Consider the following 15,274-nt stretch of genomic DNA (forward strand, 5'->3'; position numbering starts at 1 on the left):
TGTGAGTCAGGGTCTCGCTCTGCCTCACACCACATGGGCACACAGTAGATACTCAATATATTGGTGTCATTGAACACATCATACTAAATGAGTCATCTTCATTTAATAAGTCGACAGATATATTTTGTAGCCATTTTTTTAGGCCAGGATGTTGCTTCTGATTCTCACCGTCCCAGAAACAGGTTACACCAATATTGTTGAGACCATGTTCAGACAGTCCTCAGAAGAAATTGATAGCAAGATGTTTGCCACACTGTATAATGTTTTCAGTCCTCTGAATACCACTTTATAAAGGTTTTTGAGTTTTGGAACCCTTAAGAAAGTGCTGAGCAAGTTACCCAAAATGGAAATTTAACCACATTTAAGGACCAACTTCTATATAAAATACAGATGCACTTGCTCTAACCGACCTAAATAACAACAGCCTTGAAAGAAACTGCAAATTTCAAATGTCTAAAGAATAAAGCAAGGAATTGTGGTTAAATTCGTATTCCTTATACATAACTATATTTCTGGGCATTTTCTATAAATATGAAATAGTAGTAAAAAAAAAAAAAACACAAAACTACATTTGAAGTTAACCAAAAAGAAAAATGCCTTTAGTTTTTTTTAATAGAATCCAGAATTGGAAGAATTTTACATTTTTTTCTTATTATTATTATAAAGACTGTTGAAATAAACTATGACTGGAGATTAACTAAGTACTAGAGCAGAAAAGAAGGAAGGAAGAAAGAATTAAATGGTATTTACAAGATTTGGCTTTTCTGTATGAGTTGGATGAATTGTTTGTTTAGGGAAGGAGCAGAAAGTAGAAGAAAAATGACAGATTGTAGAGAATTTTTTCTGTTTAAGTTTGTCACATTCATTGATACTGAACTGCTGATTTCAATTAGGGATTATTATCCTATAAAAACATATGTACATGCTGGTATTTAGAATACTTCAAAAATGACTCTGTGAATCACTAGATCACATGACAGGATTTGGATTCTCTGGAATTGCTATTTGATAATTATCTACGTATGTTTTAGTTTACCCATTATATATGTTATAGTTTAACCCAGAGATTCAGTCCTTAGATAGGATATGGTAGCCTTCTTGGAATAACAAACCACAGCATATAACTAAGTTAGTGCAGGATGAATTCAGAAGTGTTTGGATGAGCTGGGGAAAATGATAAATGATGTATTATGATTTTTAAATCCTCATCTGGCCAACTTTGCACTTTATTTCAAACAGCTGTGGACCATTTGGAAGCCATTTTGTAATTCAACTAAATACTAATATTTACTGTATGAATCACATACCTTTAAAATATTTGTCTTTCCCTGAGAGTGAGAGACCATTTCTTTTCCAAACTTAACTTTGACATAAATCAGACCCATCCTCATAGATTAGAAAGTTTGTACACTTGATCACTGCAATGGTTGTTCACTGCCAAAAGCAGACCTGGGACATTTTTGGTTTCTGCAAGAAGAGAACTTTCTCCCTCTGTAATGAGAGGCTTCGAAAACATTTTTGAAAACTTTTTACTGATAATTTTTAAATATTTATTGGGAAGTAAGAATTTCCTCTAATTCACTTGCATGTGGAATTCTTATATATATATTGTTGTCACTCTCTCGTATTTGAGAGCTTTCTTCAGACATTTCTATTAGCTACAGAATTCAAACGGCATTTGTCCAATTTTAGAAAGTGGTATCAGAAAGACATACAGAGTGTGTAACATTGGAGCCATCAGGTTGTTCTCAAAGGTGGAGGATCTCGTTATTGTTGAGGAGACCGCCTCAGATTTTAATTCTAGTCTGGACTGCTCCCCTTTCAACGCAATTACAGAAATCCACCTCTTGAAATTACCCCCCTTTGACTCCTCCCTCTGAACAACTGCAGCTATGCAGGAAAGAGTGGATCCGTCAATCCATGTAATGTGACGTGATGAGTTTACTCTTTTCTAAAGTGGTATTGAGGCACTTAGGCGATGATCCCACATAACCAATCATCAATAGCCAATAGGGAGCCATTTGTCGCAAACAGGGGACTCTGAATGCCAGTCAGGTAGGCTCATAACAACATCGATTCTGGAGTGAAATCAGGGGCACATGTTCAGCCTGAAATGCATGGAGTTAGCCACCTTTCTCCCTTGGTTGTTAAGCAACAAATTTCAGGAAACTTAACACTTTGTGTGATGTTAACTACCAGAAGCCCCACAAAAGGATAGCATCATAGTAACATTGTTGCTGTTTCAGTAGAAACCAAAGAAAGAAAGATGACAGATACTACAGTCAGGCCATCTGGCAATACTGTCTTATCTGCTACAACTTAGAAAATGCCGCTGTGGGCATGCTGTGGACGGAAGTGTGTTCTGTTTGCCTTTGGCAACAAGACACACACTCGTTAGCTGAATGGGGGTCACTTGGAGTAGCTTATCAATAAAAACATGATAGAAATGCTTGGGATATACAAGTGTGTATTACCACCAATGACATATTGACTAAATGTTTGCTTCAAAATCCTAAATAAGATTTTTTTTTTCTGTGTGGGAGAAAAACTCTCTTGAAACAGTTTTAAGGTATTAAAAGCAAATGTAAACACTGTCAGTTTAAGGTCATCAATCATAAGTTTTGGCTTTAAGAAGTGGTTTAAGGGAGAACTATAAGCAGAAATCTGTCTCTCAAGAAAAAAAATCAATCAATCAATAAAAAGCAGGGGAGCTCCGGGTTTCTGATTGTGGCTGTACCAATGCTCATAATATATGTGGATCATACTATTCAAAGGCATTTATGAGCCTGTAGCATTTATTTGTTTTTCACATGTGAATTTCCTCGAAATAAAAAAAAAAATCTGAATTTGACTTTCAATAATTAGGTCAGTAAATTTAGAATACTTTTGAACCAAAGGATTTAATGGATTTTTACTTTTAAAAGAAAAACATTCAAAACAATTTTTAAAGTTTCTTTAGTCTCATACTTAGTAAAGATGGCACAATGATTATATGCTAATACTGTACAAATTGTTAATTTCTTACTTTAATTGGATTTTATTATACCAGAATGCCAAATATAAAAGTCAAGACTGAAGACCTCTCTTAAGGAGAATAATTAGCACATTCATTTCTTAGGGTCCTGTTATAATTTTGTTGACAAGGTTAGTCATTTGTTTACCTTAAGTAAAACATTCTGCTTTAATTAAAATATTCATGAGTAAATAATATTTCTCACATATTGAATTGCATAGTTGGTACTGGGCTCAGCAAACCACAGTCAGCCTTTGAAACCATAAATTGACCCCTGCTGCCAACCAGCAGATATTTGGTCTTTAGACATAATTTATATTTAACTCCTCTGACTATGTCTAAAACCACTTTTCAATACTGATCTGTGTGTCTGTCTCTGAGTTCAGCTTTACAAAAAACCTTACTCCCTGCTGTAAAATCCAAGGTGTGGGAAATTTAAAATAGTTGTATCAATGAAAATACATTTCCCTTTACATAGTAAATGATGAAAAATATTTTGTTCTTTCAGGCGGAATTCAAAAGATTGCCAAAAATATACTCCATAGCCTTGAAAGAATCAACTTAATGGTAGCAGACGACCATGTGTGCTCACTTTGCTAATCTTTCATTTTCGACTCTAATGACTGTCTCTGTTTAACTTCGCGATGTGACCTTTAACATACACGCATGTCATTTTTCAGTACTTCTGCTCAGTTTAGAATGATTTTGCTTTTATTTTCAAGATGATTCCATCTCAGAAATGGAAACCTTTTGTAAACTGAAATTTATTTCAGAGCATTTTTACTTTTTCTAAATGAGGTGTCCATAGATCCATGTCATCCACGGTTTTTGTTGGAAAGGGCATGACCAGAGCAGGCCACAGGGCAGGGTATGCATACGGCCCTCCGCCACTTAGGAGTCCCGTTCCACTCCCAAATGTGTCCTGACCACCGTCACTGTTTCCTGAGTCACTGAAAATAGAACTTCAAGGCTTAAAATCTTGACAAAGTGATGAAACTGCAAGCTCCATTATAGTTCCTTTGATTTGCGTATTAACATGATTTATCATCTTTGAATTCTGTCTTTGTTTTTGTATTTAGCAAGGAGCATATAGACCAGGATATGAATGAACTGTGGAATTATCTGCCCATTATATAAATATGAATGCCTTATTTATGCATGTGGTTTCCTGGGAACCTTCATCAATATTATCTTTCTAAGCCAACTACCTCCACACTCAATGTAACTCAGATAAATCCTTTCAGATGCTTTATGTAAAATGTAAAATTTTACCATTGTTAATTTTTTTCTTATCTGATCTATTGTCACACTTCTTAAAAATATGTTTCAGTTAAAAGAACACCATCTTTGGGGAGACATATTATTATATTATATAATTGTGTATGTGTATACGCAATCATCATTCTCTATTGTACTTCTCTAAAAACAAAAGCAGATGTACTCTCTAATTTAAGACTCTTTATTGTTGTTACAGGTCTATAAAAAGAAAACCGAGGCTGCAAAGAAGGAGTACCTGAAGCAACTAGCAGCGTACAGAGCCAGTCTTGTATCCAAGGTAATGTGCAATTGTGTGGTATTTTGATGGATTGTGGCCATCTTGGTGCAGACTTTCATAGTCATTTGAAGGCATAAAAGATCACCTTAGCACTTCTGCACAATCTTCTTTGATGGAAAAAAAGTAAATCCTAAACAAAACTATATATTATGGAAATATTTGCAGCATCCTCTGGGCCTTTTGTAAAATATCGTCTACGTGTGGATTATCGGTTTTGTGGATTCATTGAAGCACTTTGTTAATCCTAAACCAACTTTCTGTTTCTCCATATCCCACTCTTAAATTGCCTCCCCACTCCATCTTTCAGTTTTGTTGGGAGAGAAACCGGCCCAAATATATATATATTTGCATATATATGTGTGTGTATATATATATATATATATATATATATATATATACACACATACATATATATACACGTATATGTATATATATATAACATATACACACACATATATATACATATATATGCACACACATTTTATATATATTTATATATATATCACATCATTTTGTTTGGAAATAAAAATACTACTTAAAAATATTTTGTACTTTAGGATATCTTAAACACTCATCCTTCCTGTTATAAATACTCAAGTTGACTCTGTATGACCACTTGTTATTAAAGATACATATTTCTGGCTCATGCCTATAATCCCAGTACTTTGGGAGGCCGAGGTGAAAGGTTTGCCTGAGCCCATGGGTTCGAGGCCAGCCTGGGCAACTTGGCGAGACCTCATCTCTACAATAAATCAAAAAATTAGCTAGGTATGGTGGCACATGCCTGTAGTCCCAGTTACTTGGAAGGCTGAGGTGGAAGGATCACCTGAATCCAGCAGGTCAAGGCTGTAGTGGCCATGAGTGTGCCTGCACTCCAACCTGGGGGACAGAGTCAGACTCTGACTCAAAAGAAAAAGGAAAATATTTTTTTAAAAAAGATACATGTTCTAGAATTCTCAGGAAGGTAGCCTTAGAAAGACAGACTGAGTCTAGAAGCACTAGATGTCATATCATGTCATCTCAAGTCTAAATGTGGCTGTTACTTTGCTCACCATGACCCAAGGCTCTGGAGTTATCCAATAGACAGAGAAAATACTTTCTTTGTCTATTCCCAATATCCAGTCCCATTCTAACAGCTCTGAAATAATTATATCAATTTCTTTTATTGAGGAAAATAAATACTGAATATACTGATGCAGAGAAGAAAAGAGAGCCCAAAATACAAATGTGTAAGAAATTTTAGCACACTATTGGTCTAATCCAACCTTATGTTCCATTTTTAAAGTATGACACTATAGGAAAACTTATTATATGTGGTTCACCTTAAAATTTATTGCTCTTGTGTTATCTCACTATGAATCTCACACTTCCTAATTTCTCCAACCCTTTTTGAAGCTATTTATATTTTCTGCTGATACCACCTCACATTTTCTTTATATGTGTAGAACTCACAGAATGTGTGTAAAATTATAACAAAAAAGCAAAAAATACCAGATCCATCCAACAGTTGGCTTAATAGTCATGTTAATATTGTTACAGATTAATATGCCAAAAATATAGGGAGGACTTTAAAAAAGTTAATTCTCCTTATTTTCTCCAAGACAAGGTTCTTTTTAGGCATTTTTAAACAGAGTTTTAGTGAGAGCACTTTACATATGAGAAAATCAATACATAAAGTCACAATCCCAATACAAAACACTCTAGTTAATGATATGCAGATTGCCAGAATGCTATAATACTGACTAAGCCTTTACTTTCAAAACAAGTGTCCTCAGATTTGCTCTTAGCTGCAACTTTTCTTACTATTCAGTCTCAGAGTTGCAACCCGCAGTACACGGCAATTTGTATAAATGCTGCGAATTGCCATTTCTACATTTAAAAAACCAAGCACTTTTTTTACAGCTTACTCTGACATTTTTCTTTTCTTTGGCAGTAGAAATTTTGCTGGAGCTGTTGAATATCTATTTATGTACAACTATCTATTGTGTGTATACAAATTGAAGGAAAGTTACAAACACCCCGTCCAGGTTACAAAAATGACCCCCTGATGTGAGTGGATAATTTTTTAGGCACCTGCAAGGAAATTTTTCCAGCCTATCTTCCCATAGTATATGGTAACATATATACAAATCTAATTATTTTCCATTTTATGGCAAGGTAAGTAATTATATTTAAACATATATTTTTCTATGTTATAATTTTGTTTGCTGTGTTATAAATTATTTCCCTATTCTGAAATAGCTCTAAAGGAGCAAACAGAAAATGTTACATGATATAATCCATAGTTACAATTCGAGGGAAGCACCATGTTCCAGCCAAACTCTATTTTTTTCCCCATTCATGCATTCATGCACTCATTTGACCAGTGTGCCTGGACATGTGCTCTGGGTCCAGCACTGTGCTAGGCTCAGAGAATACAGTAGAAAACAAGCACATGTGTCTCTTGAACTTAAAGGATTCTCTTTAGTCAAGGGAAATCAGGAGTGAAAACATAAACTAATAAATGATTGAAGTCTTTGAGAATCCAATTGTTCTGAGGGAAATAAAACAAGGGTTCTGCTAAGGGGTCTGCAAAGAACTCTTTGAAGAGGTGACCTTGGAGCTGGGGGCCAAAGGAGGACAGTAGCTTTCAGAACCAGAGAGCCACAGGAGAGAGCCGACCCGGCAGCACTACAGCAAGTGCAAGGACTCAGGCATTGGCCAGGCTCCGTGGCTCAGCCTGTAATCCCAGCGCTTTGGAGGCCAAGGTGTGTGGATTGCCTGAGCCCGCGGGTTCGAGACCCGCCCGGGCAACTTGGCAAGACCTCATCTCTACAATAAATCAAAAAAAAAAAATTAGCCAGATGTGGTAGCACACACCTGTAGTTCCAGCTACTTGGAAGGCGGAGGCGGAAAGATCACCGGAGCCCAGCAGGTCGAGGCTGCGCTGGCCGGGAACATGCCACTGCACTCCAGTCTGGGCGGTGGAGTGAGACTCCAACTCAAAAAAAAAAAGACTCGGGCATCTCCTTGAATTGAGGAGGTCAGTATTGCCAAAACTGCGTGAACAGAGGGAGGGTGGTTTGACATGAAGCTGGGAAGATGGAAAGGAGCCGAATCTTGGAGGCAATGATTTCAATCCTTTGCAGGACCTTGAAAGGGAAGTCACTAGGTGGATTTCAGTAGGGGATGGTCTGATTGGATTCATATTTTTAAAAGATCACTTTACCTGCATGAGTTCCCTAAATCCTCATGCCTTATCCCTTGAAATAGGTTTGATTATGAACATTTCACTGGAAAGGAAAGATACCAGGCAGGTGACCAGTGACCAAGGCCAACGTTGACCTACACTGCCCTTGGCCTTTCTGCTGAGCTGTGCCACTCATGGGCCCTACCAGTATGCTCTCCTGCATCCCTAAAACATCTTGCCCCAAAGTTATGGTATAGCCTCGATGTTGTCTCCTATAAGGTCATTTTTGTTCACAAAAAAACTGGGTTAGCCAGAGCACTTTGTCCATTTTCTAAATTCTTGCCGTCAGCTTTGACTTAGGCCTCCAGACCTACACACTTGAGTACCTATTTTCTAAGTAAGGCACTCATTTCACCAAATAAGGCTTTTCATTCCTAGGCCAATAGATCTTCATGCTCATTTGTAGCCGCATCATGGTCTGCTACTTTGCACTGCTTCTCTGCCAGGCCATCCCACACATCCAGGGTGGGCTGCAGGACACCTGTTTCATGTCAGGCGCAAGGCTAGGTGCTGAGAGACAAAGATATACAGATCCCCCGGTGGAATGTTTTATGATGCTTGAAAGAGTTGGAATGATATTTTAAAGTAGCAGCTTCTTGCAGAGCATAATCAAAAATAGCAACAGCCAATGACCTTTGACTCCACCTAGGAAACTGAATCACAAGATTAACAATGCTCCTTCCCTTTCGACGGTGACTTCTTTAGTTTAAATGTGCTGTGTGCTGTCTAAACTAGTATATTAATTAACATAACTCCAGTCTTGTGTGACGTTGAAGTCTGCCAAAAATAAAAAAGCTCAAGCCTAGTAAATTACTATTCTAAACTTTGTAACTTCAGAATGACAAAATCTCAGCAAGATGCTGAATTTTTTCCCAACAGTTACACAAATACGAATGGCGTCCTGCTACATGGTAGCTTCTATGTGCCATGTAGCATGCTAGGCATTTTACAGAGATTCCTGTTCCTCATTGCAACAGCCCTGCACCTTAGGATTTAACCCCATTTTTCTAGACAGTCTCCAGGCAGAAAGATTAAATTGCTTGCCTACAGCGGTAGTGGCAGAGTGAGGACTCAAAGTTCCAGAACGTGTAAACTTTTCTCCACTCTGAGTGGTTGTCAAATATTTGTACCTTTCAAACTGGGACCTCCTATTATCTCCAGTAAAATTCCATGCCCATGCTTACGTATGAAACAGCAAAGAGTAAAGCTGCCCTGGTTGGGATTCAGAAGACTTCTCACTCTCACCAAAGGCTAACCATAGACCTTTAGAGAAATCTTGGCCTGCAGCATGTTTGGAAACCACTGCTCTGTACCATGCTATTCCAGCCAGGTACATGCTTCACCTGGGCGTGGGTAGCCAGTGGCAGAACTGCCCGGCACCAGCCACTCCTTGTTGGACACACACATCAGCCTGTTTGAGGACCTCTAAAAATGCCACTGCTGTCATACTGGGAGAGTCCCCAGAGATCTGAACAGTCTGCAGTCACTGGGGTCAGATGGATCCAGGTTCAGATCCCAGGTTTCCCGCTTCCTAACTGCATGCTTTATGTGGTTACTTAGATGTCATAAGTCTCTGCTTACTCACGTGTTAAACAGAGAAGATAATAAGACCCACATCATAGGGTTTCCATGAGGATAAAATAAGAAAATCCATATAAATTACATGGTTCACTTGAGGACATTATGCTAAATGAAATAAGTCAGTCACAGAAAGACAAGTACTGCATGATTCCACTTATAGGAGGTATCTAAAATAGTCAAATTCAGTGGAATCAAAGAGTAGGATGGGGGTTGCCAGGCATGGAGGAGGGAAAGTAGAGAGTAACTAATCAACAGTCATAAAGCTTTTGCCAAGCAGGATGAATTTGCTCTAGGGATTGGAATTAGAGTCAACAATATTGTACTGTACACCTAAAAATCTGTGAAGTGTAATAAGTATTCCACAATAAATAAAAATTTAAAAAATTAATAAAAAACTTTTAAAATAAATAGCATGAGCCGGGCTCGGTGGCTCAGCCTGTAATTCCGCGCCTTTGGGAGGTTGAGGTGAGTGGATTGCCTGAGCCCACGGGTTTGAGACCCGCTTGGGCAGCGAGACATCATCTCTACAATAAATTAAAAAATCAGCTGGGCGTGGTAGCGCATGCCTGTAATTCCGGCTACTCAGAAGGCTGAGGCAGAAGGATCACCGGAACCCAGCAGGTTGAGGCTGCGGTGGCCGGGAGCGGCCACTGCACTCCAGTCTGGGCGACAGAGTGAGACTCCAACTCAAAAAAATAAAATGAAATAAAATAAAATAAAATAAATAGCATGGTTTAGGATCCTGACATAGGAAGCACTTAATAAATATAAGCTGATAATATTATTAATTTTATTTTTATTATTATTGGTAGATGTGCAAAGGAGCAGGAAAATGTTTGAGTATCACTGACAAATTAGCCAGATCATATTTTCAATTTGTCTGCAAGGCTACTTTAATGGAAAGAAATTTTCAAAGTGACATTAAAAATAAGAAAAGTGTTGCTTCATGGATGCATTCCTATGTAAAGATAAGAAGTTATCTAGATAAAAACAAAAACTGTATTCATCTATAGTTTTCCTAATTGAAATCATCTTTAGGAGCATTGCCGTGAAAGTCAAGAATACATGCTTTTACAAAGGCTAGGACTTCCTTGCTTAAGCAGTTTTACATACTATTGAAGGTCATATAGGGTTGGGCTGTTAAATAAAGCTTAAGGAAATATAGTTTTTCCATAGACTCAGGAATTCCTAGACATGGATCTAAATTATTTTGCTGAAAACAGTGTATAGCTTTAAAGCCATGGAACTTGTTTCATTTTACTATGTAGACCAGAATTTATATTCCCAAAATGAGTGTTGCATTCAAAGTAGTCACCTTGGGAAGCTACAAACTTATTTTATTATTACTCCCAGAGTTCAAAAAATTTTTGAAACTCCTCTTTTAGAACCACAGTCAGGAAAAGTTTATGAGCCACGTTAGAAAATCAATCTTGTTACATTGTTTTCACACCTCATTCTTTTCCCCAAACATTACCCAGATATAACCCACAGACTTGGCTTCAAGTGACTATTAGCTGTTTCCAAAAATCAAATGCACCATCAAAAGACAAAGAGTTGTCTGAGGATATGTAAAATAGTGTCCCACAGGCTCTGAAGAGAATTCCAGTAGGGAAGTTCCCAAATATCCCAAGTCAAAGCAGCATTATTGAAATAAGCATACAGCTTCTCAGAACTGCCAACCTGGAAGGAGACGCCGTTGGAATAACTGTGTTCTGGCTTGTTAAATAAAAGCAATGAGATTCATGACTTTAAGGTCACACGTCAAACCGAGATTGTGTTTCTACCTTAAAGAGTAATTCATGAAGAACCACAACTTATAGAAAACAATAGAAACTTTTTTTTAGTGTCCCGAGCAGGACAGTATTGAATTAAATTAAGAAAATTATCTGTTGTCATGATCAAGAGTAAAGAAAAAACGAGGCTCAGTTCAATTGCAGGATAGTGAATTTGAAGCAAATAAAAGATATGTCTTTTTGCAGAATGAGGCAAACCGATAGATATCATGCCATGGTGAGCTACTGAGACAAATACTGCATCTGAATTTGCAAATGGGATGGATCATTTTATGACTGTTAACGTAAAATTTGCAGCTCTGTAAAGCCAGATCGTGATTTAAAGATAATAAAATCTCATGCTTCAGGGTATAAGTTAATCACCTGCACAGACCAGGAAGAATTTTCTTTCCAGCAGTAACAATGCACAATTGAGTAGATACATAAATTTTGTTTAATTTCCAATGCATCAAGTATCGGTCAGTGCTGAAAACAAGAATCAAATTAGATGGACTATTAATCTGATTTGGTTCACCAGCTCCTATATTGTTGCTTTCACTGAATTTTATGTCTTGTGTTTATACTTTGCTATTTTAAATAACAATTGCTTTCTCAATCTTTCATTTTTATTGCACATATCATCCCAGGATGGGGGAATTTATACACTATGCAGTATTATCTTCATTATACAAAGTAAATGGGATTGAAACTATCTTGGATAATCAACAACTTGGTTAATAAAAAGTATCCTAAGTCTTGGAGAGTTGTATCCTTGGCTCATTTTACATATGTCAAAGGAAGCCTCTACTGTTAAGACCCAAAAGATCTCTATGCCACCACCTCCCTTTTTTGCTTGTAGAAAATATCTTTCAGAATCTGTGGTCTAAAAGCAAATAGAAAAGTTATACTGAGAAACTAACAGCAAGAATGTATTTCTCCCCCGAAAACGTCAAATTCAAAGGTTGATTTTCAGTTTTGTACACACTGGTTAAAAACCATGTGTGTCAGGTGCCCAACACGAGGCACACATCACTAAATAAAAGTGATTAATGTGTTTGAAAGTAGAAACAAGTGCGAATTGTTTAGCATGTATGAGAAATGTTTCTAATTTTTGAATGATGAGTATAGAGATCTTCCTATGCGATCTAATTGATTAGCAAAATTGTAGCCTTGCTTTCATAGTTAAATTGGAAGAAAAGGACAGTGAGATTATATTAATTTACTTTTTTTCGTATTTTCATTTAATAAGATTATGAATTCATCACAGTTTGCTACTGAAAATGAACGTATTGTACCTAACTTCCAGAACAATAAAATAGCTCTGTAACTAATAAGGGGTCTATTGTGTTAGTCTGATTAATAATTAATCAGAAGTGAAGCTAGAAGCAGGTTTTTCCCCATCTGAATAAGTGGACCTTTACATAAAGATACAAAATCTCGAAGTATGGGTGGAACAAAGCGAGCAGTCCTGCTGCCACCATCCCCCAAGAGCAGTGTGGCATAAAGGGCAATGTACCCAACCAAAGGGCAGAGCAAAGGGTTATAATTTCTCATCGCTTCAGGAAGAGTATGGTTCAGGCCAAGAGCAGAGACGAGAGGAAGGTCAATCTGATATTCTGATATTCAGTGGGTTTTCTAAGCCTTCAGATCCTTCCTCAAGCCATGGAAAGAGGAACGCTGTGCTTTGTCAAGAGGTCTCAGAGAGGATAACAATGCCTCCGTGGAGTATTGCTCAAGAATCGTTACTTACTTGTTTACTCAACATATTTATGTTCTCTGTATACTATGCTAGATGCATGGGCCACGGAAATGCAAGTCCCTACCATTAAAAAAAGCTCCCTGTTTTGAGAATTCAGAACATCTTTGTGTAAAGAAAATAAGGAAGAGAACCGATATTGGAGTGCCTGCCATCTATACGCATATGGCTGGACACATTATTTATCTTGTCACACAATAGTTTAGAAAGTAAGGGAGAAAAGAATGCAACTTTCCAAAATTCTTCCTTCCTCTGTGTTAAAAATTATGTTTCAAGTGTTGTATGAATCATTATTTTTGGAAATCTATTTAATTTGAGTTTGCCTACAGTCCTTCTAGTGATTACAAGTCACTACTCTTTCAAAATAGGTTTAGGGGGACTGGTCTCTGCATGCTTTCATATGGAGGAGATAAATGACAAATAAATAGCTAGATAGAGAAAATGTTTTGTGCTTAATTATCCATGAGAAAAGAGAGCTTACAAGGTTGGCAATAAAGTATCTCAAATTAGGTTGCTGTCTATTGATTTCTATAAATCTGTATGTCTATATCTCTGTCTCTGCATCCATCCATCTATGTGTCATCTATGTGATGGATCACATGCTATTATTTAAAAAGTAGAATTCAGGAAAACTGGATTCATAGTTTATTTTGAAATGGACATTTTTATTTCTATAGCCAATAATCACCTTGTTATCAAGTAATAAGGTGTATATATAGAAAGAAAAAATGAAAACATCTTTGCAGATCCATGTATTTTATAGTTTTGATCATGTGGTAGATGAGTGTTTTTTATTCCTTTTAAATTAAAATCAACTATAAAGCAAAAAAAAAATAAAGATTCACCAGCCTGTATTAATGTTTATAGATTTGATTTTTACCGGTATAAAGTCAATACAGTTTGAAACCAGTCCTTCCAAAATAAGCTTAAAAGGGGGAATTTAAACACAATGAAAACACTTTCCCAGATTACTTAAACACACAGACGTAACCATAATCTTCTTGGCATATGGGATAATTTTCTAGGTATATCATTTGCAGTACATGTTATTCTGATGCAGAGGTCACCACTGTTTACACAACCTGCATTAACCCATTTGACCTTTTCCTTGAATTGTTAACTATTTTGCACATCAACCATAAGAATTTTTAAATGAAAGCCAACAATAAAAAAAAGACTACTTAAAATTTGTTTTGTTTTTAATCGAAAGCACCTTTTAGGAACTACATCTAATAAAACTTCTTTGGTTTAAAGCTTACACTTAATTTTTTTAAAACTGTTTTCGACATTTTTAACATTGATACAGAAGGCAGAGAGTCTAAACATCTATTTCTATATCAGAAGTCTGCCTCACAGAAAAATAACATGAGAGAGCTCTTTTAGAGGGGCTTGGATTCTTTGAATACACCTTACAGTCTGCATGGAGTATTCAGAGTATCACAGGACCTCAGAGTTCCACGGCTTAGCATATTTCTACTGGTGTCAGATGTGTCCTGCTTAGAAAGACAGAATGTGGGGCTAATAGCCCACCCATCCCAGGCTGGAGTCAGCACACATACCAGTTTCTCAGTGCCAGTTGGTGGGTTGCTTGGTGGTGTACCAAACAGGAAGACCAGGGAAGACCTTGGGCACAGTGCACCCTGCAATACAGAGAGTAACAAAAAATTCACTTTAACTTGACAGTTGAATACGCATGACATCGAGGTCGCAGAATGAAGGCATATATGCATCCTCACAACCTTGTTTTGACAAGTGACTGTCTTCTCCAGAAGGACATTTTAGTATTTTTTTTTCTCCAGCTGTTTCTACCTTCCACCTTTTGTTGTTATATCAATCTTTTCCTCTCAACAAAAGTAGAAGGTAGGTTGATGACCAAGAGGAAATGCCTCCGGCTCATTCTTGATCCTTTTCACCTCCCACTGAAATGTCTGGTTTTTTGCCAATTAAAAGAATATTAGGAAATGATCATATGAAGGCGTGGAAAAAATTAGGGCAAAATTATATTAATTTATGATGGAGTCTAAAATTTCTAAGAGAGGTTATTTTTATCCACTTCATTATGGGGGACAATTCATCACTAGCTTCATTTAAAAAGTCAAGATTAGTTCTGCAGTTACTTTGAAGAATGTATTAATGTAGTTTTATATGACTTCGGAAAGGTATTTTAGAACTCTTTTCTTCCATATTCATTTCCATCAACCAGCTTTGTTTTCTTTGTGCAAATATCTAGGCCAAGTCTCTTTGAGAATATAAAAAAGGAAAAATAAAAAGCGAAACATATAATCTATAGAAGAACTCCAGAGCTGAGTTCCTTTCAAAGTGAGCGACACATGTGTTTCCCATTGGGGCATCCACGGCATCTGTCCTT

The 15,274-nt window shown here is 36.9% G+C and overlaps 1 protein-coding gene across 1 annotated transcript in view; it reads left to right on the top strand.

The window, feature by feature from the left end:
• Positions 1-15,274, top strand: part of TOX (thymocyte selection associated high mobility group box) — a 299,971-nt gene that overhangs the window by 275,816 nt on the left and 8,881 nt on the right. Inside the window, exon 6 of the mRNA XM_008058400.2 lies at positions 4,488-4,568. Coding sequence (XP_008056591.1) covers positions 4,488-4,568 — 81 coding nt within the window. The remainder of the gene's footprint in view (positions 1-4,487; positions 4,569-15,274) is intronic.

The sequence above is a fragment of the Carlito syrichta genome, unplaced genomic scaffold, assembly GCF_000164805.1.
Source record: "Carlito syrichta isolate Samal-C Ts95f unplaced genomic scaffold, Tarsius_syrichta-2.0.1 Scaffold303331, whole genome shotgun sequence".
Lineage (NCBI taxonomy): Eukaryota > Metazoa > Chordata > Mammalia > Primates > Tarsiidae > Carlito > Carlito syrichta.